The sequence below is a fragment of the Astatotilapia calliptera genome, chromosome 15 (assembly GCF_900246225.1).
Source record: "Astatotilapia calliptera chromosome 15, fAstCal1.2, whole genome shotgun sequence".
NCBI lineage: Eukaryota > Metazoa > Chordata > Actinopteri > Cichliformes > Cichlidae > Astatotilapia > Astatotilapia calliptera.
This window is the reverse complement of record NC_039316.1, coordinates 21,033,805-21,059,006: the sequence shown is the minus strand read 5'-3', so window position 1 is coordinate 21,059,006 and position 25,202 is coordinate 21,033,805. Positions and strand designations below refer to the sequence as shown.

The following is a 25,202-nucleotide window of genomic DNA, read 5'->3' as shown; positions in this document are numbered from 1 at the left end:
TGACTAAATCTGAGACTTTATGCTCATGATCGTTAGACTGCTCTTAGCAGGCCAAGCGAGATATTCCAAAACTTTTTCCAAAATTTTCCAGTTCCTCCTGGGAGACTAACCCAAGGTGTTCCCATCATCTCTCCAGTGAGACCTGGATCTGTAACTCTGGGTCTTCCCACACACCCAGATCACCCGAGCTGGCTTTTTGGCACAAGAGTGCAATGGCTCTATTCTGAGCTCCATCCAGAGGACTGAGCCCCTCACCCACTGAGCCCGGCTCAGCCCACCCACTCACAGAAGCTCATTTTGGATGCAGGCATTTGCCAATCATTTGTTCAGTCACTAACCAGAGCTCATGACCAGGTGAGGGTAAAAGCAGTTTGGGACAGCGCCCACACTGCTGCCAGTGCCACAACGACCTCGCTCCCTCCTCTAACTCCCTCACTCGGGGCTAAAACTGTACCTCAACCCAAGAGTGGTGGCAGAGAACCACAACCTTTAATGTGCTGACTCTCATACTGCTCGCTTCACCAAACCCCAACTCAAACACCAAACCAGATCCCTGGCAGGGTCCAACACTCACTTTGAACATGCAGCCGGCACAGCCATGAAATTTTTGCTAACAACAATTTTTTGCTGAAAATTGAGAAAATGAGACTTAAATGTAAGCCAAGAACTGTGAATTCAAACACTAGGACAGCATCTATATTTTCTACGTATTTGCTTCTCTGTTACTTAGGGTTTGGCAACTGCACAAATATATTTGTTTTGTGGTCATTTTTGGGGCAATTTTTTGTGTGAATTCATCTCCAAAAACTCATCTCTGGCTCTACTAGAGCGGCTTTGCATGTTTCATAGTTCAAAATAATCCTGTTTATTTTATAGGGAGCCTTGGTGCAGTGCCTGTTTTGTTTTATTCAGCTCCTCCGTCTGTAAGCCCACCTGTCTCTTCCTTCCATTAGAAAATGTTTTGTGGGACTGTTCCGACCACCCTTCCTTGAAAAGCGTTTCTGGGAATAAAATTTCCTGGCACGGAGAGCTCTATCGGACCCCTCGCACATCCTCCATCTCGAGTATGAGCTCTTGCCTTCCGGCGGGAGACGGCGAGCCTAAAATGCAGACTGAACTCTTTTTAAAAATTTATTTTTGCCCACTTCCATTAAGCATTTAAATAACAGCTTTTTTATATTTATTGGGTCTTTGAGTCTTCTGCCACAGCACACAGAAAAATAGTCAAAGACTCTAAGGGGACAAAGTACATCACAGCATATCAGAGGAAAAGTTCTGAGAGTTAGAGCTGTGGGACTAACCCCTTCCTTGAAAAGAAATTCCTGGGACTAAATGCTCCCGGAATAAAAATACCTGGGATGTAAAGTTCCTTGGACAAAACTTCTAGCCACTGTGTTAGAAAAACAGTTCCCGGGACTAAGATTTCGGGGTTCTCTGAGCGGAAACGGACATGTCAGCAGCCTAGAAGCTTCCTGAGTGCTTCCTCACCTTCACATTTGAGTCCCTGTCTGACGAGCCCCCACAGCATCTCCCCACAGTCATCGCAGAAGGCCGGTGCCTTGTAGGAGTGAACGTACAGAGTGTGAGGTCGGATCTGGAAGTCCTCCTCTGTGGCGAGAGCTGAAACAGAAACACACACGCAGTCAGACTATGACTGTCTCTGTGGGAAGCTTTCCACCCGCGCCAGGAGATGGTCCCCCAAAATGATGATGCTCGGGCTCTGAGCGTGAGCGTATCAGAATTACAATCTGACAAATGAATTTATCGCTAGAAATGGTCACACATACACTAAACGTCAATGTCTGGCACGTCTTTCAGGGGTTACAAAAGTAGAAAGCCTCACGTGTTAGTTGTACCCTGAAGTATTAGCTGAAGTTACACAGGATTTAAAATATGCAAGTAAAGAGAAGAGAAAAGTGTTTAAATGAGGATGAACTTTTCAAGCTAACACATAAAAACATCTTGTTATTGGATGTGTTCTTTGCATTTTCAACCTTTAATTATTGCATTTTTTGAAAATGTTTCCTCTACTTTAAATGTAATGTGTATGTACTACATATATACACAACCACACAGACCATTTTGTGCTGCTTGTGTGTATAAAAGCTGGAAAACAACTCAACCGAGCAGCAAGAATCACACTAGAGCCGGTTTCATCTTGATCGCTTGGCGCTCTGGTAGCAGCTCGAATGGTAACAGTGAAATAAACCAGCTGAGCTCTGCAGGGTTTTGCAGCAGTAGCAGCGAGAGGTGCACGAGGAGGAGGAGGAAGTGGTCGTGGGTTTGCACCCTGTGCGGTTGCGATACGTTTTCACCCTCCTGTGTAATTTAAACCTGGCGCGGCTCTGCGTCTGGGTGTTCGGCTGTAAAGGTGTCAGTTTTAGTTTTCACAGCCCAACATGTTGACACATTTCAGGAAGTGACAATCCTATGCACAATATTATGTTTAGAGCGAATGGGGGTGACCCAGGGAGGCGGCGCTGGTGGAGAGGAAACGAGATCTGTGCCAGCCTCATTTTACCCGGAGAATACGAAACTGATGCGAAAATACATAATAAAGATACAATTTAAATGTTTAAAACTTACCTTTGACTTCAGTGTGAAACCAAATACACGGTTAGGCAAATTTGATTCATTTAATAAACGACCGTGTTTTTCATTAAGATACATTTTAAACAATTATTTTATTCTTACTGCTGATTTTAAAGTTAATCTATTTATTATTAGCTGGAATCATTTTTGATTCTTGTTCATACCTTAAATGGTCCTGAGCTCCCAAATATTAAACCATGATTTATAGAAAATCCAAAAAAAGAAATCCCACAAAAAACGACAACATGCAGTTGTAAGTGTGTCTTCTGTTTCTGCAGCATGCTTTCTTTCTTTACTCATGCTTATCTCATTAATGTCTGTGCATCTTTCTAAGCTGTAGCAGGCTAAGATCTCAGGGACATCATCTACTTGTCTGAAAATAAAGAACTTAAAAACTGGGAAAGACTCAGCAGCTACCAGAGGAGGACATACAATGATTATTGACAAAAATGTGAAAGAATGTTATTTATACAGGACATGCTCAAGCATGAAATTCAGAAAAAAGAGAAACCTAAGGTACACTCAAGAGAACAAGAAAATGGGGGATTCAGTCTAAATAGAAACACTAATAAAAGCACTAACGGGACAATAAAAGCTGGACTCTATCTCAGTCTGTTTCTAAACACTCCAAGTAGAAAAATTACACCATTTCAGAACTGAAAACAGGAGAAGAAGAAGTTGAAACAGGAAACAAAGCAGTCACGCACGTTTTCGGCATTTCATTCAAATGCTGCAGCGATCTTGCTCTGTGCCATCTCAGCATCTCCATCCTCGTGCATTGATGCATCATGTAGACACTGCTACATGTGTCAGGTTAAAGAAATCAGGAGGTGTATGACGAGTCGAAACACCACCACAAGTGCACCATGGGCCTGCAGCTGTGACGACATTTAGCATAAACTCCCTGCAAGGCCGCAAACTGGCTGGCACGGGGTGATCAGTTACACCAGATCAGCTACATTTAAACTCCGACGGGGCAGGATTGGAGTGATGGGTTGTGGATGGGTAGGGCTGCAGCATTTCTGGCTAAGTATGCACACTTGATTCCATCACTACTCGTAGTTTTGCATGTTTGATAAATGTTTTTTATCAATTCGAACATTATATCCACCTGCTGAGGGAAAAAAAAGAAAACGGACTAAAATTATTCATTCCTTACCAGAGAGCACCACCTCGATCAGGTCGCCCTCCTGGATCTCCTCAGCGGAGATCAGACGCTGCAGGATGTTGTCCGAGCTCAGGTCGTGACGGAAGAGCAGGATCTTGTCGTACATCCCAAAAAATCCACATTCAGGAAACTGAGGAGGGAAAAGGGGAGGTGTTATTGCTCAGAGTTCACGTCCGAGCTGCAAAAGGTTAATGAAAGAAACGACACAGACACACGGGTAGTGTTAAACGTGCTGCGCTATTCAAATGTTTTAGGGACTCTAGGTGACTGCATTTGTGCCCTCACAGAGAAAACTGATCATTCCAAAACACCGGGCTACAGTTTGAAAGAACAATTATCCAGAAAATTAAACAAAGAAAAACAGAAAGCGATACATTCATGCAACACTCATAAAAATCAGTCAGGCACAGTCGTAGCCTCATGGTGGTTTTACATGTTCACCTGACTCCTGTGGTGTGGTAGTTGAGTTACAGACCACATGCCCCCCCCCCCCCAGCTTCCCCTTCTGCTGATCGCTACAACATACAGCCGAATACAGACTGTATATAAAAGACGGACACATCCACTGTGACATTACCCATTAGTTTGAACAGCAGTTTTGAAGCCTCAATTTTGGTTTTATGTATGCTGGATATGCCATTTTTAATTTTTCACTTGCATGAGGTGAGCACAGTTACTCAATAGGGTGGAGTGCTGATTGATTAGTTAACAAATAATTTTAGGATTTCACCCACTGGTGCTTTTTTTTTAAGAATCAGTCTGAGGATTTCAGGTATCACCAACTTAGCTTTTGAAACCAGGCATCGTGAATAAGAGTGGATCTAACAGTGACACTGAAGGACATTACAGTTTATACTGTAGTGACACTACAGCCTACCCTGCTTTACTGTCTTTCCAAGTGCCAAAACTGAGAAGGTAAACGTTTTATTCAATAAGACTTAAAATTAGTGACCGAGACCTTGCAGCCATCAGGAAAGTGGTCACTTTATTTTTGATCTCAGTAAAAAGTAAGGTCATTTTCCTCTCATGTCTTTTTAAACCAGAGCAGGCGCCCCCTGTTGGCCAAGAAATATTGCTAGATTAGCTTAATGGCTTCACTTTACACAGAGCCTTTAGGGCAGCTTTTAGTGGTAACTCGTTTCCAACTAGGAACTAGCTAGCTTTCAAAATAAAGCAATCTAACATATTACACCACTGCCGCCTGCTGCGGCTTTTATCCCGCGGTAGGTTTTTAAAATTATAGCCCGAGGGGAAAACCCATCAAGTATGACTGAAGAGGAGGACTCATTCATCATAATCTGTGCGATGAAAGAGATAAATGGATAGCGACTCTTAGACATAAACACATGTAATAAAGCACTTTTTACACTCAGGCGGGCCACTTCCTGTCTCGTTTGTGGGATTTTTTTTCAAAAAGTTCTGACTCAGTGTTTGGAACAGTTAGCAGCAACTGGTCTTTCAAAAATAAGACCGATTTTTAAAAATAACAAATTTAAAATGAGCCTCGTAATATACTTGGGTAATGTGTATGTGTGGGGATACACTGATAGTAGTTAGTGTCTTTATATTTTGTGCCATTCTGAGCACTAGCATGCAAAACAGGAGATCATCAGTGAATAAAGCACCTAAGAAGGTTTTGTTTAAAAGAGAATGAACTTTAAAACTGGTGCAGGAAACCCAGATAATCAGTAAATATGATTTTAGTCCTTGAATATAAATTTAAAGTGTATTAGGAAGAAGAACACCAACATTTACGTCTTTTATTTGAATTGCAAAGTTTCTGTGCTCTATTTGTTTTACAGCCGCGCTGAACTATCTGTAAAAGAGCTGCTCTAGCCTGCTGACCTTTGACCCCTTTCAGTGAACTATCATCAGTTTATTCTCACTGCAACAATTTTTCCACTTAGATGGAAGTTTTTTTTGTTAAAATCATGACCTCATCGCCTGTCGTGGTCCGGCTTCTTTCCAAAGTCAAAGATTACTTAACCTTTCCGTATGAGGAACAGATAACAAGTGATGAAACAAATTCACAGAAACGCCACACTGGGAAACTACCAGAAGCCCACAGCAGCTGAAATAGGTAGAATTAAATCAAGAATTAGATTTTCTGCTGAAAAGCATGAAGATTCCTCAGCAGCTACAGCTCCTTTTTCTCTTTTAACAGGAAGTTTACAAATGTTGTGGTGACAGCTCCACGTTTGGGTCACTGTCCATGTCTAATGCAAAGCCGCTTCTCTGTTTAGTTCCCAGACCAAAAAAAAACCCCAGAGAGAATCTAATGTTTGAGTCGGTGCTGCTTTGCTTGAGGCACAATGCCTCTGCAAGGGGGGACAGGCCAATAATCTTTCGTAAAACTTTCTCTCAATACTTGTTATTTGAGCATTTAGTCCATATAAGGAAAATGGACTAAATAGTGCATATTTACATTAATGTGCATTTGATCACCACCATCATAATTAAAGAACATTTGAAAATACATCAAAATACAGTCTGAAAGTTTAAAAATACAATATCTCAGGCTTCAAGCTGCCCTGAATGCTAGGTTTCAGACGGTTTTTTCTACTTAGCTCTGGATGTCAGTGGGACCGGATCTCTTAAAGGTGGAATTTATGGCTCAGCAGGGGATGACCTGTTTACCTGCAGAGAGCTCCGCAGTCAATGGAGAAATTCGTTTCATGCTTCTTTCACGCCTGGTGACCGTTATTCAGGCCCCCTTGTCAACCAATCAGCATCAGGCAGACGCATACGTCATCTGCTTCCAGCAATGCACAGTCTGGACTTTTGAGAACTGCGTGGGTTATAACTTCTCTCTGCTTGTTGGATAAACGGTAACATGTACGCAAAGAGACATTTGTGGGACCATGAACTCCTTTCTGATTGGTCATCTTAGGTACAGAAGTCCCACCCACCTGCTAATCAGAATAAAACTGGCTGAAAGGGGCTCATTTCAGACCCATATTAGATAAATAGGAATTATTCTGAAGCGTGAATCATGCAAAGCTACCCTAGTAGAGTCCAAGAATGAAAATTAGGAGCTGGAACTAGGCCTGTTTGGCCTGTTACTCCACTTATCATTCAGATGGTGCCTAAGACAAGCGATGAATGAATAAATAAAAATCCTGGTTTTAGCAGTAAACTTAACTTAAATATTTGGACAGAGACAACTTTTTTTTTCTAATTTTGGTTATGTACATTACTTCAATTAATTTTGAATGAAACAACTCAGTCTGAAGTGCAGACTTTCAGCTTTAATTCAGTGGGTTGAAGAAAGCGATTCAAATACATAAAAATGTGAGAAACTAAAGCGGTTTTTTTTGTTTTTTTTAAACACTATCTCTTCATTTCACGGGCTCAAAGTAACTGGACACCCTAACTAACTGAAAACAAAATGTTAATTTTTAATACTTGGTTGAAATCCCTCTGCTGCTAATGACAGCCTGAAGTCTTGAACACATTAACACCACACCGCTGTCGTGATGAGGTTTGTCTCTTTACTGTGGAAATGATTCTGCGATCATCCACCACTGCTGTCCTTGGTGGGCGTCCAGGTCTATTTGTATTTCTGAGTTCATTAGTGCTTTCTTTCTTTCTCGGGATGCACCAAACTGTAGATTTTGCCACTCCTGCTACAATAGCAGGAGTGGAAAAGGAGTGTTTTTGGTTTTTTTTCCTGTTTTCGCATATTAAGGATGGCTTGTTTCACCTGCATGGAGAGTTCCTTTGACAGCATGTTGTCTGTTCACAGCAACATCTTCCAAATGCAAGCATCACACCTCAGATCAGCTCCAGACCTTTTATCTGCTTAAGTGATAATGACATAACGAAGGAATTGCCCACACCTGCCCAGTAAATAGCCTTTGAGTAAACTGTCCAATTACCTTTGGTCCATTTAAAAAAGAGGGTGGCACATGTAAAGGAGATGAAACTCCTAAACCCTTCATCCGATATACAGTCCTGATCAAAAGTTTTAGACCACCTGAAAAATGGCAAACAAATCATATTTTGCATGGTTGGATCTTAACAAGGTTCCAAGTAGAGCTTCAGCATGCAACAAGAAGAAATGGGAGTGAGACAAAACATCTTTTGAGCATGCAATGTATTGAAAACAACACTTAAACTGAAACAGGCTGTTTTACAGCTGATCAGAAGTTTAGGAACACACCTCCAAAAAACCCATAAACCCTTCAAAGCAGAAATCAAAGTTCCAACCATGAACTCAGTAATGAGTAGCTCCACCGTTTTTGTTGATCACTTCAAAAATTTGTTGCGGCATGCTTAATGCAAGCGCTTCAAAGAAGCGAGTGGGAACATTTCTCCAAGTTGTGAAGACTGTCTGGAACTGTTGTCCATTTTTTTAACTACCCTTGCCATCCATCCCCAAAGGTTCTCAATTGGATTTAGATCAGGAGAACAAACATGATGGTCCAAAAGAGCGATGTTATTCTCCTGGAAGAAGTCCCTCCTCCTGTAGTCACTGTGTACTGTAGGCGTTGTCCTGTTAAAAAAAACCCAGTCGTTACCACTCAGACAAGGGCTCTCAGACATGAGGGATGCTCTCTGCAACATCTGGACATAGCCAGTGGCCGTATGACGTCCCTTCATTGTTCCACTGAAGGAAAAAGCACCCCAGACCATTATGGCGCCCCCTCCACTGTGGCGCATAGAAAACATCTCAGGTGGGATCTGCTTGTCATGCCAGTAACGTTGGAAACTGTCAGGACCATCCAGGTTAAACTTTTCTCATGAGGAAAAAAAACAAACAAAAAACCTTTCTTCCACCTTTCAATGTCCCATGTTTGGTGCTCTCTTGCAAAGTCCAAACAGTCAGTTCTGTGGCGTTAAGGAGACGAGGCCTTTGAAGACGTTTTTTGTTTTTGAAGCCCTTCAGTCTCAGATGCCGTCTGATAGTTATTAGGCCGCAGTCAGCACCACTAACGTCCTTAATTTGGGGCGAGGATTGTCCAGTGTCTTGACAGACAGCCAATTGGATCCTCCAGCTCAGTGCTGGTAAAAATTTTGGGGGGGTTTCCTTGACTTTTTTGTTCCATAACCCTCGGGATCATTTAAGAAATTCCAAATGGCTGTCTTACCGAATCCCACCTCAGCAGTGACAGCATGCTGTGAGAGACCCTGCTTATGTGGTTCAACAACCCGACCATGTTCAAAAAGGAAACGTTTATTTGCCTTTGCCATCAGAACATCATGACAGTGTGACCACCTGAGAGAAAATTAAATTTTTTTGCACAGATTTTGCCTTTTAAGGACATGTGGTCCTAAACTTCTGATCAGCTGTAAAACACCCTGTTTCAGTTTAAGTGTTGTTTTCAATACATTGCATGCTCAAAAAATGTTTTGTCTCACTCCCATTTCTTGTTGCACGTTGAAGCTCTACTTGGACCTTGTTCCAACCATGCAAGATATGAGTTTTTTGCCAGGTTTGAAGTTTAAATAAATGCATACTGGCTTAATAAAGACACGCCTATACATTTGTATGAAATCAATATAAGTTACAAAGAAACACCAACACATGTAAAAATGGAACTTCTCACTACCTCTCACGACTTTCTCCGTTTCCTTTTTGTTATTTTCTGCACAATTCCTGAGAAATAATGACATTAACTTCTCTGCGACACGACATCTATAAGTAAAGACTTCATTTAAAGGAAACGTGGCAGTGGTTTGGCAGGTTTTATTTCCTTAACCATACAGCGTATATACCTCACTGCTGGCCATTTTGATACATGAGGTTTTCCTGCTTTTGAGAGCACAAACTGTACTTAACGGCACCCAGACTTCACTCACAGCTGGTCCTGCAATAAGTAAAGATGTACATGGTGTTTCTCCTAATTGCCTGTATAGTGTATTTAAAACACTATATACACACTATATATGGTGTTTTTAATTTTCCTTTTTATTTATATCATAATTCACGCGGGTGAATAAAAGTCCATCTCAAATCTTCTAAGTAACTTGATTAGTGAGGAAATAAGGAGCTAATTTGAAGAGTTTGTGCTCTTGCAGCTTTGTGAAGGGTGTGTGTGTTTTTGTGATAAAGTGTGTGTGCAGTGGATTTGGAGTTCAGCAGCTTCTGCAGCCTGCAGACGGAGCAGGTGGAGCAGCTTCCTGCTGAGCTGAGCAGGATGTTAGCAGCGTGCAGAAAGCATGCAGTGTGGATCCTGCAGGCCGCTGTGACAGCAGGAAACAACCCAACAGGTGACGAGGCACAAGCTGCGTGGATCACGTTAGATGTAACACACACACACACACACACACACACACAGACACACACACACACACACAAAGTGCATCATGAATTATGGCTGAGGTCTCGTCACTAATACCCTGCAGTCATTCGCCGTGCGGCTACACACTGCCTCTCAAAAAAAGAGAGATGCTGACAGTCAGAAACACGGGAACAGGACGGTCTGATCAGGGACACGATAAACAACAACAACAACAACAACAACAACAAAAAGCTGTAGAAACTATTTGGTGTCTGAGTTCTCACAGGAAACTCAGCTCATGCTGGCCTATTTGTGATGGGCACATCCTCCGAAAACATTGCAACCCTGATCCTTTTGTGGCTCTTTGTACTTGCTGTCAAAAAATTTCATTTAAAAACTGTTTTTAAACTTGTCTGCTGGAGTCAGGGGCAGTTTATTCCTCGATACAGTTGCTGCAACCACCGAGGCCCTAACCTTGGACAACCAGGGGCACCTCATCCTCAGCATTCCCGTGGAAGCACTTAAAGTTAAAAGGGCAGAGAGGTAAGGAGGCTGAAACCCATGCAATGACTTAAAAGCAAGCAATAAAATATTAAAAGCAGTTGTAACACTGACAGGATTCTAGTATGAGTGATGTGTGGTCATGCTTTTATGTGCTGGTGGAGAGCTGCAGGGTTTTGGACCATCGAAGGCGATATTTGTTTTCTTCAATGGTCAACCACTCAACTCTGATTAAAGGAAAAAAAACAAGACAAAATAACTGTTACTGATCAGTTATTACTTTCTAAAGTTGAAGCTAAGTAGGTTTGGATTGTGTTATAAGAGCTCTGCTTTAGCTCGTTGTCCAATAGGAGGAAATAAAATTGTGTCTAGAGGGCATGGAGGATGATGCTGCAGTCACTCAGCTGGCCTGATGTTGTTTCTTTAATCAGCAGAACAGGTTTCAGTTGCACATTCATTCTTTAAACATGACAAAGCATCATTAGATTAGACAAAGTGCTCCTCTCTACATCAATATTGATTTAATACATAAAACCAATTTAAAAAAAGAACATTTCTGCACATTTATGGCTTTATATGTTTAGTTGTTTTATTGTCATGCAGAAGCACTCCTCCTGCATGATTCACGGTTTGAATCTTGGTTTCAACTGCAGTTACCTCACACTGGACAAGTTCATCAACTTAGCTGAAGCAAGCGTAGCCTCTATCATGGAAGGTACCAAGCTTTTATTTTGGAATTCTGCATCAATGAGGAGTGAGCTGTAGCTCTAACCGTGACAAAAAAGTGTGTCGAAAGACTGAGCAAATATCTACGCTAAATTTACAGTTTAGATATAGAAAGCAGAGAAAATCTTTACTATTATAAAAACAATAAGTGAAAAGGTCGTGAACTTCTGCTGGGCATGTGTCAGCTCCTCCTCCGTGTCTGCATTGCTGTTCCTTATTGATTTTGCCACCTGAATACAAGAATATTCGGCCAGATGTTGAATGAGATAACAGCCCGTGGGCCAGTATATAAAGGTGGACTCTGACACTATAGAGCATCATCAGCTTATATTCAAATTGATGACTGCTAACCTATGACAATGGACGCCCCGGGGTGCATGTAAATTTTACCATGGACGTGCACTTCCTGTCCGGCATGTTTTTATAAAAGACAATTCACAATATAACATAATCAGATGCCATCAGCAACATGTCATGCACACTCCCAGCTTTGAAATAACCTCACATCTTCCTCTCCCATCCTGCCTAAGAATGACGTTTTCACACATTATTTTCTCCCTGGAAAATACACCAACTCTACTTTCACCTCACAGGCATTAATCATACGTCATATGAAACCATGTTTAATACGAACTTACTTGAACAGGAGATAGAGGCCCCTTTAATCAAACCGAATGAAGCATTTCAACTTTTTATTTTTATCTTAAAAAAACTTTCAGAAAATCACCTGGACCAAAGAAACCTCTGAAAGCAGGCCTAAAGCAGGAAGCGGACTGGGTGAGGTCTGAACCAGAAGTGAAAACACTTCAGATCAGCTGCCATGACGATGCATTTGGTCTCCATCCAATTGTGTTGGATATAGAGCCGTCAGCTGACGTTTGCTCTGAGGTGAGCAGAGAAGCGCACTGAGAGGACCGTTAATGCACCAGAGTGTGTGTTTAATACACACTGATCCTCTCTTTATGGGTAATCCTCCATTAACCGGGTTTACACACACACACACACACACACACACACACACACACACACACACACACACACACACACACACACACACACACACACACACACACACACACACACACACACACACACACACACACAGTAATTTTTCCTAACTCTTCTCTGATGCTATCACCAAACTCCACAGTCTGATTTTGGTCATTAAGGGTCTCAGAGGTCAAAACCTGCAGGCTCTAAGCTTTAACCTTTGACCTCCAGACAGCACGGTGGAGCCAAAACTCCTGATTTATTAAAGACTATGACACATATGACACAAACCACACGCACAATTTTAAAAGGTGCCTCTAGTCCCATGTGTGCGTCAAGTACAGCAGGTGAAAAAAAAAAAAGTTTAATTTTAGCAGGCATCTAGTACAATATTATTCTGCTTACATTAGCATTAGCGATATCTCCCTGTTAACAGCTTGTTTCCTGCATGTTGGGGTGTTTTAAATGCCAGTGGTACTTCTCATGTAGATTGTTTTGTGAGGTTGTGTTTGCACAGTGGCCAACTTTGACGCTGAGTAGGTGCTGTGATGACAAAAGTAGAAGAAAAACTGAAACTTCTGGCTCCCACAGATTTCCCTTACATGCATATGCTGTTAATAACACCAATATCCAACAGGGAATAAGAGATAAATCCTAGTTGCTAAGTTACTGTGTTACAGCAACCAAAACATGACAAGCAACTTAAAAATCAACTAAGGGAACAAAAAACCTCAAAGGAAAAAAAAAAGGTTAATGTTACATTTCTTCTTTCAGCTGCTCCCTTTATGAGTTGCCACAGCAGACCATCTGCCTCCACCCAACCCTTTCCCAGCATCCTCTGCTGTCACTTCAACCCTCTGCTAGTCCTTCACTACATCCATGAATCTTCTTTTTGGTCTCCCTTCTGCCTAGAACCTCCATCTTTAACATCCTTCGTCCCTCCTCTGCACATATCCAAACCTCTCATTCTGAGCTGTCCCCTCTGATTCACTCATCCCTAATCTTGTCCATCCTGGTCACACTTCAGCTTCACCTCTGTTTTTCCTCCTGAGCCTTTCTGAAAGATTACATTAAAGACCCGCCTTTATATTGAAGGAAAATAAAGGTTTGCTGTGCCAAAAGCCTTGAAGCAAATACAAAAGCTAAAAGAGAAATGTTTCTGCATAAAACATCTGAACATTACCTAAAAAGAAGACTGTGTTTGAAACCAAAGCATAGAAGGATGACGCGCACCTGCACTACGAGCACTTCACTGCGATTGGTTGCTTGTTATAGATGAAGAAACAGAACCTTTAAAAATAATCCTGGTCAATAAAACAGCTGCTTAAGATCATGTTTATGTATCCAATTACATCTCAGTGCTTGACGAGAGAGGGCTGTGTGTAGAAAAGGCTGTAACTTGATGATGGCCGAAACAGTGTTTTTGTTTAACCCGTTGCTGCTGTCGTCATCGACAGGCAGAAAACTAAAAATTGTGTCACCGCCCAGAAACTTCTGGACCAAACAGAAAAAATAAAAAGTCACAGCAACTGCTGTTTGCGTCACACCTAGCAGAAGGAGATGAAAACATTTGGGCCGGTAGCGACGTGAAGAGCACAAACAGATAAAACCGCTGCTGTCTTCCGCTGCTCCAATAAAACTCTCGGTCGTGCTTGCCGTGTGCGTGCAATTAGCCTGGAGGGACGGCGGTAAAATGTGCTGATGGGAAACGTGAAGGCAAACAGCTGCGAGTGTTTTCCCCGGCATCCGCTCGTCTCTGTCACCTCGCACAGGAAACAACAGGATGCAGCGCAGAGAGGGCCAAGGTTGTCAGAGCGAGTGAGAGCGAGTGGGAGTTTCATTCATCCATTTGTTAAAAATCAGTGCTCAATGCAAAATATGAAAACAAAACTCAACAAATCGTGGCTGTCCATTAATAAAACTGTGCTTATGTTACCTGAGTGAGCACTGAATCCGTTTAAATGGTATGAAATTGGCTCATGGACAACACTCTGTTCCCTGCTCTCTTTCTGAGACCTTTGAACTCTTTATTATTTGTTTTTTTTATCCAAAGAGGAGCTCAGGTCAAACTTTCTGCTGCTCGCTTTGAATATCCAGAGGTCACTGCAGGAGACCAAACTGCAGTCTTCATAAATTAATCATTAATTCCTTTAATTTAACACCCTCCTGCAGCAGCTGTTTAAGGCCACCTGACTCCCCTGTCTTCCAGTCTAATAACCTCACATAAAAGCTTTGCAGCACCGCGACTGGCACAGGTGGCATGAAATTCATCAGCACGTATTACTTTATCCATTTATCTGCTGCTAATAAAGGACAATAACTGCTGATTGAGCTCATCTTTCAGAAGTCTACATCAATGTTGACTGATGGTGAGATCCACTGACTGGCTGGAAAGATTAAAAATGTAAGATTTTACCGATTACTTTTAAAATCACTGCTCACTCGTATTCTCACACTCAGATTGCTTTCCCTACAAAGAAACACGTCACATGGCTTATCTTACATTTGTGTAGTATTATTAAGTTTTTATTTAACCAGGAAAATAGAGTCGTGATTAATAAAGTCCTCTGTTAGTGCCCTGGCCCATAAATTCATGCATTTTCATTGTGGTTTGCAACTCATTGTTTCAAATCTAAAATCCTGCTCTTTCCTTATTTAATACTTTTGCAAAGCCAATCACTGAGCCCGATCAGCCCCCCTGGTGGGCTGCACTTCTGCCCCAACTAATGCTAAAGTGAGCAGCAGTGCTGAGAGACGCATGTTTGAGGTCAATGATTGAGAGGTGAATGTTTGCTTTTGGAGTTTGAACCCTTTAACCCCTCACATCGATCCCACACTTGGGATTTTCCTACCTGGCTTATGTAATTAGTATCTGATGGGAGCAGAGCAGATCATCACACAGACTCTGAGTCAGGTGAGACTCTCCTCACAGATGTACACCATGTTGAACTCAAAGTTTCCAGAGAGCTAAATCTGATAATCTGATCCTGGCTGCCAACGATGCACCGATCCAACTTCACCACCTCTGTTATAGTACTGCCAACAGTCCTGATCCAACACCAGTATTAAATTAATAAGCTGTGGGGTGGCGGTCAGCACTGTCAGCTCACAGCAAGAAGGTTCCTGATCTTCCAGCCCCATCCGATTGTTTAATTAACAGTAAAGAAAATGGAGGGATTGATGGGTTCGTCGCTGTGAGGAAGGAACTGGGAAGAACCAGCTGAATGCGCTCAGGGTGTGCTCACATCAGGCACCGCTGCCTCGTACTGTGCCTGACGATAACTTATAATCCAGTCTGAGTCTCTCTGCTGTCTTTTGCACTCACTTTCAGTTTGACGCACAGACAGGTGCTTTTCAAATGCACGCTTGCAAAGCACAGGTTTCGTGATTTTGCATTTTGCAGATTAATTTAGGACGAAGTGGCACACTGTCCTCTCACATATTTACTAATTAGTGATTTCTGCAGAGCCAGCCATCTGTCAAAGAAGTGTATGACAGCGATCGCACTAATGCTTGCTTGAAGAGGTAAGCCAAGCTATGTTTGATCTAACCGGGGAGGTATGCACATTGGTCAAACCAAGCGATCTTTGACAGCCTATCGCAGTCGGGCATGACACCAACCACTTGCTGTAACTACGCCTAAGTTCCCTAACTTTGTATAAATTTACTGGATTTACAAATTTACTAGGGCGCTATTTACTAGTTTAAAAAGATAGATGAAAAAAGTCCAAGGCAAGAACCATCAACAAACTGGTTTCCACAGTCATTTTCCAAAGATGCCTAAAGTCAGACCACAACACATCCACTTGCTTTCCTGCAGTTTAGAGGACATTGCAGCGCAGTCACTGGAGACTAACTTTAAAGCACAAAAATCTCACAAAATGTGTTACAGAGAATCACTTTGCATGTGTCAGATTCATTACAACATGAGGAACATGCACACAAACACACACTACAAAAACATCCTCCCTCCTCAGATACCCCCGCGTGTGTTAAACTGACCTCAGCGCTTCCTTTGCATTCATTCAGGAGCAATATGACCACAGTTAAAGAAAAGAAAAAAAAAGTTTCGACACCAACTCAAAGCTGCCCAGCGCTGAGATTTCACAAACAAGCTTACGCCTTTCAGAGCTGCGACTTTTTACTGATAAAAGTTCACAACTGCAGCAGAAACTCCAGATTTTACAATCTCTTAAAGATAAATGGAAACAGCCAATAGTGTGACCCATTCTGAAAAGAAACTGCAAAATCAAAAACACATCTGCTGAAAAACCACAGAGAAAGAACACAAAACGCTCCAGCTAAAGGCAAAAGGACCAGCAGATTCTGCTCTGCGTCTCATTTCAGATCTGAATTATGGAATATGAAGTTGATCACAGAAGAGTTGAATGGTTTGCGACCAAAACATCATCAGATAAACCACAGAAGACCAATTGGTCATGGTAGAAATTGGTCTGTGTTTGCAATACTTTTCGTATTGAAGTCTTCATTTTATACCATGAGAAACAGGAATGTTTGATGAATAATAACCCTCTGTGGTGAATAATACAGCAGGAGACCGGAAATGTTCAAAGTAACATCCCCCACTGTAATCTTCAGCTCACGAATCTGCTGTAAAAATGTACCCGTTACAGCTACTCCACAACAGTAGCCATTATATTAGTTACATGATACTAGGATCGCCTTAATTCTCCGTGGCAGAGATTCAGGGTGCTGGAAACATTCCTTTAGAGATTTTGGGTTCAAATTTGCTGGCCGCACATCCCTGATGTGAATCTCCAGTTCCATCACATCTCAAAGGTGCTCTGTTCGACTGAGGTCTACTGACTGTGGAGGCCGTTTGAGTACAGAGAAGTCATTGTCATGTTAGGGAAATGAGTTTGAGATGGTTTGAGCTTTGTGACATGATGTGTTATCAGAAGATGGGCACGCTGCGGTCTTACAAGGATGGATGTGGTCAGCAGCAATACTCAGGTAGGCTGTGGGGTTTACACGATTCTCATTTGGTCCCAAAATATCCAAAGTGTGCCAAAGCAGGAGTGGAACATGGTGTGGTCTTCTGATGCTATAGCCATCTGCTCCAGAGTCTGAAACGTTCTTCTTCTGCAGACCTTGATTGTAACGAGTGGTACTTTGAGTTATTGTTGCCTTAAACAGCATGGCCTCTGTCACTCACTGGGAATTTTCTCTTTTTAATATCACTCTCTGTAAACCCAGAGTTGATTATTTGGGAAAGTCCCAGCAGATCTACGGTTTCTGAAATCTCAGACCAGCCCGTCTGATACCAACAACCATTCAAAGTCACTTAAACCACCTCAAGCACCCAGCTCATTAATTAAATAAACTAATATACTGCATTTTATTCTTTAGTAACTAATCAAAGCCAGTCTGGGTACATTCTGAACATTAACAGTATCATTGTTAGTTTTCTGATACACACAGTCTAACATCTCTCGCATGACTCGCCCTCTGTACTCGAGGCACAAGTACAATACGTTTAATATTACAACATTTTTTTTTTAACTTCTTCTTTCACTGTGGTTTTTCAGTCATCACTTTTAATGGCCAGGACTTTAATTAAGGAAGCGGCAAGTTTCCCCACTTACGGTGACCTCAGAGATCACGCTGTCAAGCACAGGAAGACATCTGCCTACCAGCGAGCCCACTAACACAGACACCGTTCCAGTACTTCTCACACTAACTTTGGTCATTTGACATTAAAAACTGGACATAAAGCCCCCTTTTTAAGAGCAGCAGACACAGACAAGGTGATCCTTGCACATGATGTCATCTCAGCTGACAAATTGGATGTAAATGAGCTGCAGATATCCCGATTAGATTAGACATGGTTGCGCAGAGCTAAGTAAACATTAAACTCAAACCAATTTCCTTTTTCTGACCACATGACATCGCCCAGACGGAAACAAACACACTTCCTGGCTCTTATCACAGTGGCAGGTACAATGGAAGCAGGTGAATGAGGTCAGTATCCAGGTCACTCATGTGCTGACATTTAGCAGTTGAATACCAGCGTCGTAATTAGACGCTATTACTGCTGATCATCTGCCACACAGGCAGGTGTGTTCACTGCACTTCCTGCAAGACTCAATTCAAGAGAAAAATTACCCAACTTCTTTTATTTCAATTGCAGGCAAAAGCCTGTTATGTATAAAAACTTCCTGCTGGACACGGACAAGCTTCTGGCAGGTAAATGAGCTCATGCAGAGAGCTGAGAATACATTATCAGATCTGACTACACATTTACAGGCAAAACAATTCTCCTCACACATTTATTACAGATTTTACTACTGTCCTCCAGTGTAAATGCTTCTTTCAACACTTTGCAAACACATGTTTTAATATAAAATGATTTTGAAACCCTTGTGCAGACATTTCGTCTAGCACATCTGGATCAGGGAATGAGACTGGAACATGTGCCGTTTTTCTCACAGACATTCGTCGTTTTCCTCAGGCCAGCGTACAGCTCACCTCGCCAAACTGTAGTCAGAGAGAAGGGTCTTACTTGACTCAGTCCATGCAAAGTGGTGGCAGCTCTGCTCTTATCTATACCAATTACATAAAACAGGAAGGAAAATGGCAAGTGTGAGATCGATGTGAGGGGTTAAAGGTGACGTTCAAACTCCAAAAGCAAACATTCACCTCTCAATCATCGACCTCAAACATTCCTCTCACTCAGTACTATTACTTAGTTTAGCAGTAGCTGGAGCAGAAGTGCAGCTCACCAGAGGGGCTAATTGGGCCCAGCGATTGGCCAGGAAAGCACACAACAAAACATGTATACTGCATGTTGTCACAGGAAGCAATGAGTCGCAAATCATACAAATGAGTCAATTAAATTCTTGAGGTTCTCTTCCTTGTTAAATAAAAATGTAATAATAGCACATAAATGTAAGATAAGCCCAGTGATACGTTTCTTTGTACTGACGTTCACCTTCAAAGTAAAAGCTGCACCTTTTGCAGCAGCTAAGGTGAACGCGCTCCATTTCCTGTTTGCACTTTGTCCAAGTTTCACTGCTGCTCGCAGAAGAGTTGATCAAGATGATCTGCTGCAAGCCAAAACACTCATAAGGACATTTTTAGTGCAGCGCTCTCTGCGCTACTGGAACCCCTAACCAACTGTTTGGGGAACACACACTTTTACAGAGATAAAGGTAGTTGCTAGGCCAAAACTTTCAAAATAAGAGTAAGCCCGTTGCAATGATAAAACATAATTTGCATCTATGTACATGGTCTGTATTTACTGATGCAGGTGTGCATTTCAATTAATAAACAAATGTAGGAAGCATTTAGGTTTTTCGCATTGATCACACTTTGAAGTATCCCAGCTTAATTTCAAGGAATCTGTCATTAATGGATTTTAATAAATTACAGCACTTAAAGTTTAATGTTAGCTGGTTAATATCTGGCTCTTCACTTACTGTAACTAAGCCAATCTGGCCCTCTGAGGGAAAAAAAAATGCTGCCCAATGCAACTCTAAACTGTCCCATCATAAACAATGGCCACTTATCCAGGTCCGGGTCTCCCCGTTCACCTCAAGCTCTTCCAGGGGAAACCAAGGCTTTCCCAAGCCAGCCGAGGGACGCCAACTCTCTAACATGTCCTGTGGCTGCCCTGGGAACTCTTCTCAGTAGACACATAGGAGCCACCTAAGAGCCATTCTGGTCAAATGGCTGAACGACCTAAACTGGCACTTTCGATATTGAGGAGCAGCAGCTCCACCCTAGTCCCCTTGTGTGTGGCTCAACCTTTGGAGGAGGCCCATCTCCACTGCTCATATTCTGGATCTCATGCTTTCTGTCACCTCATGGTCATAACTGAGCTCAGGAGCGTATATCAACCAGTAATCGATTAACCACAGTGCAGAAACTGTTATAACTGACTAAAGAACCAAATGAAACAAAAATTAAATGACCTTTTCATTACATCTACAAACAAAGTATAAAACAAAAACTATAAGATTGTATACCAACTATAACTATATATTAAATAATTTAATTAATATCAAAAACACGAGGCCTAAAGTCATATTAAGAAAACTGATTGTGGGGGTTTAGGGCTCACACAAAATACTCGATAGTTCGGAGAAGTTAGAGCATCCCAGGACACAAAATCTAAAGAGACACTCAACAGGATAAATAAAAGATTTTATAACAAACTTTTAGTTTCAGACAGCAGCTGTGTGATGATCGGGATCAGAGTTCAAGCTGGAAACTTTGTGCTTTTCAAGGGATTTTCTTGACTAATGAGACGACAAATGGAGCTCAAAAGGCTAAGCTGGGATTTTCAAAAGTTAAAAAAAAAGCATTGCAGTTAATGTTTTAATTCAACATCTTACATAAAAGGAAGTAAGTGACAGGATTAAACCTCACATCCACATTTAAAACGTTAAAACTGAACACTTTACTCCTTTTATAGCATTTTTAATCACTAACATTTATTAAAAAAAAAAAAAAAAAAAAATTTTAATATTTTAATTTAATTCAAGTCGAACTATTCATTCCTGGCTTCAGTTTTTTTTGTACTCTATAGTGGCTTTGCTTTATTCTCTATTCAAAATAATCCTTATTTTATTTAATTTATATGCTAAGCCTTGGTCCACATTGGCTACATTTAAACTTCTTATTAAGTCATCTGTACCTTGCTTATTTCTAAGAACTTATAAAATCCTGGACAAACCTGGAAATGAAACATAAAGGCTTATTTGAAGAGTGTATCAGCAGAGAAAGAGCCCAGGCAAAAGTCATTAATGAGCTTCTCACGGGCTCAAACAATGGACCCGTTTCTCTGCAGTTTATTACTGAGACTGGAAAACATTACTGGGATAAAAGGAACTACATTGTGTGAGTCATACTAAATACTGTTGAGTTTGGTTTAGTTCAAAAGAAGTGTGACCACTGATCACCTGTAGTGAGGTCATTGCACAGGCTTCCTGTAAAACTGAGAAGTCAAACTTGTAATTCTTGGTTTTGAGACCCTGCGTGTTCTCAGACGTGCTCGTACGCTGCGACCCTGCTCAGGTCATCTGGATCAGGCTGGTTACTCGCTGCTCTCCAAGATTGGTGAACATACGTTTACCATATAGGCTCCATGCTGCCTGGCATCATAATCAAGGTTGGCACATTCCAAACTTTAAACCACATTAAAATAGGTTATTTTTCTTATTTTATAAATTTTAAGCCAGTTTTCATTTTTTTTTACAGTTGATTTCATTTTACATTTAATCTTTAATTGATTTAACTTCTGGATTTTTTAAACCACCCTAGTGTAGCCTTATGATTGCTGTTTATAATTATATTATTTTTTGGATTATGTAGTAACCCGGTTACGGTATCTGTATGAACTGCATATGGAGAACTGATTGATTTTGTTTATGTAAATAATTTATGTACATAAGCCATCTATTCTTATGCACTTGAAACACACCTGGAACTATGGAGTTCCACAGGGTTCTGTAGTGGGGCCCATAATCTTCTTTTTTTACCTTATTTAAAAAAAAAACAACACAAAAACAAAACAAACAAACAAAAAAAAAACCTTGGAAATTTTAATTTGTCTGACCCTGTAGAATCATGTGATCCCCTAAAAAACACAAAAACAAAAAAATAAAACAGTTTTGGGTGAAGACATTTATCTTGTTGCTGTAGGATATTAGCCTGAGCTCGATCTTTGGCTGCTCTTCTCATCTAATATCTATCAAAAAGGTTTTTAATATGAAAATGGATGTGTGTGTCCGTGGAGCTTCTACAGAGAGCCAAAACTGCCAAAATCCAAACCAAATAAAAAGACAAATCATTTCATCATGTTGTTTTCTTTTCAGACATTCCCTTTAGGGGTCGCCAACATCTGCCTCTTATATCCTCCTCCTTCACTACATCAGAATCAGATTCCTTTATTAATCCCTAAGAAAATTATGTAATTTATGAATCTCCACTTAACTCCTCCTCTTTTCCTCTTGTCTGGCACCTCAATCTTCATCATCCTGTGTCCAATATATCCCACCTCCATACCATCTCACCCTTTCCTCTTTAGCTTTGTCTCCAAGCTGTTCCGCTGATGCACTCATTTCTAATCCAGTTCCTCCTTAAATGCGTTTCCTATGGGTTTGCTTGTTAGTTTATTTACCCTGTAATAGTCACCTCATCTGCATACTGAAACGGAAGAGAACAGGGATTTTTAGTTTTTTTTTTAAAGATGTAAAATGTATGTAGATAAATTAAAACAAATGGAAACAAATGATGTAAACAAAAAAAAATAGGGAGGAAAAAATATGAATGAACAAAACAAATGAGAAGAATAAATGATAAAGTCAATATAAAGAGAAATTAATTGATAAATATTAAATCATAAAATGATGTTAGATTATTTTTGTGCACTTAACTGCATTAATTTTTAACTGACATCAAGTCATTTATTGATTTAGGCAATTTAAATCCTTTGTGCATTTTAACAACCATGTCAGTGGAAATGAAGCATATGTGCAGATGCACTCAGCCCCGCAATGAGATTCAGATTCATATAAAAGCAGAACCAGACACACGTGAAGCTCTATAAATCGGACACAAAGACAGCAGCCGGGTCATTTCAGAGACACATTACATCCACTTACATTCATTTCCCGGAGACACCCCAACCATAATCCACAAGCACTACTTCCATAACCCAAATCCTTACTCAATGCTCAAATCATCTGAGGATTGTGGAAACAGGCACACAGAAAATAAGGTACCTTTATAGGGTGATGTCATTTACCTATGACACAGGTATTATCTATTTATTCTTTCAATTATTATTTTAATTTATTCTTTCACCTTTATACTAGTCTTGAACTTCTGGTGATAATTGTGTATTTTAAGGGGAAAAGATGGACTTTATTATTTTAAATAAAAAGGCAGCTAAGAAATTATTTCATATTATTCATTTCCACACTTCATGCCCACCCACTGCTTTATGTACCTGCACCTTCAGCCAACTATGAATCAGGTTTAAACCCACAACCTTCTTGCTTTGAGGCGAGAGTGCAGACCTCTGGACCTACATGTAGCTGATTTATTACACAGATATATGACGGAACCTGTCACAGTGCTTTAAATGGCTTTTATTTCACTTTAAAAACAGTAAAACCTTGAAATATAAGAGTAAAGTCAATATTTTACCCCATTTCTTTTTCAGCAAACACAGACCATCTGCACAGTTTGTACCCGAGACTTTTGGATTCTACATTTTGAAGACCCATAATTAGCATTTTGGGAACCACCATGTTGGTTTTTATAGCCAGAAGTGACCACATCTGGACCAGAGGGTGGAGTGCTGAGTTATCAGCCAATATTCATTTGCAACAAACAGTCTGCTGACATACAAGAATTTTACTCATTAAAATTTAAGCACAGTTTTAACCATATTAAAAGTCAGATAATTCTATTAAAAATGCTCTAAGAACCAAACACAAACAAACATAGCAGAGTCGTCCAAAGTTGAAGCCATGCAGATAGCTAGCGGTTACAACTGGTGATACGGTGGCTAGTCTACTAGCCCTTTTCAATTTTTACCTATTAAACTTAACAGGATGCGACTCGGTTTTGTTTGTTTTCTGTTAGAATAGAGTAGCACATAATAAGTGTGGGGTCGTTATAGCAACACAGCCGGAAGTCCAGTGATGTCATTTGTTTGCAACACGAGCACCACAACAAGGAAGGATGTTTGTTGAGGCGATGATATACCTGCTGCTCGATCAGTGGCTTTTTGTCTGACTCGGGGACAGCTGTGTTAGTTTGTGTGGAGCCATTTCCTTTGTTTCTGGATTTCAAAAGTGGTGCTTTTAATTTTTGTGAATCATCGAGTGACGCCACTGACTAGCCAATCGGTGGCATGCAATCACATTTTTCAGTGTCTACAGATCTCTTGGAACCCCAGCCAAGTAGGTACTTAAAATAAAAAAAGTACCTGGTACCAGGTACAACCAACTAGTGGAAAACCCTAAAAACTGAGTCGAGTCAAGTCGAGCTGAACTGAACTGAGCGGTTACTAGTGACAAAAAGCTAAAGGCATATCCTAAGTCCTGCATATGAGTAATTTTAAAGAAACATACATCCTCAAGCACTTTGTTATCATTTGTAGCTGTAAATGAGGGCTGACTTACTACTGGAGTGCACATTAGACAAACTGCAGATTTGGCATTTATGTATTAGTTTCATTTTTTTAAACTTTTGGAGGTTGCTACTAGCAAAATGAACATTAATTTGTGGATTTTCCATAAAAATGATTCTCTTCATGCATCTTTAGTCAATCACCGTTTGCCTTTGGTGTAAACAACATGTATATTCTGTATTTGGGGTGACATATGAGCTGCACACCTGAAGATTTACAACAACTACAAGAGTTACAAGCATTTAAAAGCACCATAACACTGACTCCCTCTCACATACCTGTGCTACTAACATTCACGTCTCCACCTGAAGCACCACCTGGCCTTGGCAGCCATGGAAACCAGCAGAGTAGAGGACACAGCAAAGAGAGACACTGCTTTAAAGGATATCCTTTATTAAAAGCAAGCACATAGTTTTGTAATGCTGGTTATTGTTGCCGAGGAAGAAATTTAACACCTGAACCACTGGTCACTGTCAAATAAGCTAGCATGACTTTTTCAGGTTTTCTAACATTCAAATGCAAGATTTAGATGTGATCACAACAACCTGAGAAACATTAAGAGCTCATAATCCAGGTTAGTGAAGTTCAAACTGTAACTGTAAATATCACATTATCCAAAACCCTTTGTTGGTGGGCATCTTTTGAAATACAGACAGTGTTATTTTTATTCACCCCATTGAAACTGCTCGTTTTAAAAGTTTTAAGCTTCATAAATTGCTCTAGGATGTGTTGAGTGATGAAGGGCTGTTAGTGCTGGGATTAAGTATGTTAATGGGGTGCTTTCCAGTGCAGGAACTGGTGGGCAGGTTTGAAAATGCCCCTATAGGGCCAGATG

The 25,202-nt window shown here is 40.8% G+C and overlaps 1 protein-coding gene across 3 annotated transcripts in view; it reads right to left on the bottom strand.

The window, feature by feature from the left end:
- The window catches only part of LOC113037457 (serine/threonine-protein kinase D3), a 55,970-nt gene that overhangs the window by 18,259 nt on the left and 12,509 nt on the right, over positions 1 to 25,202 (bottom strand). For all 3 annotated transcript variants that reach the window (XM_026194544.1, XM_026194545.1, XM_026194546.1), the window contains exons 3-4: positions 3,752 to 3,890; positions 1,489 to 1,620 (exon numbers count right to left, since the gene is read on the bottom strand). In XM_026194544.1, the coding sequence (XP_026050329.1) occupies positions 1,489 to 1,620; positions 3,752 to 3,890 (271 nt within the window). The remainder of the gene's footprint in view (positions 1 to 1,488; positions 1,621 to 3,751; positions 3,891 to 25,202) is intronic.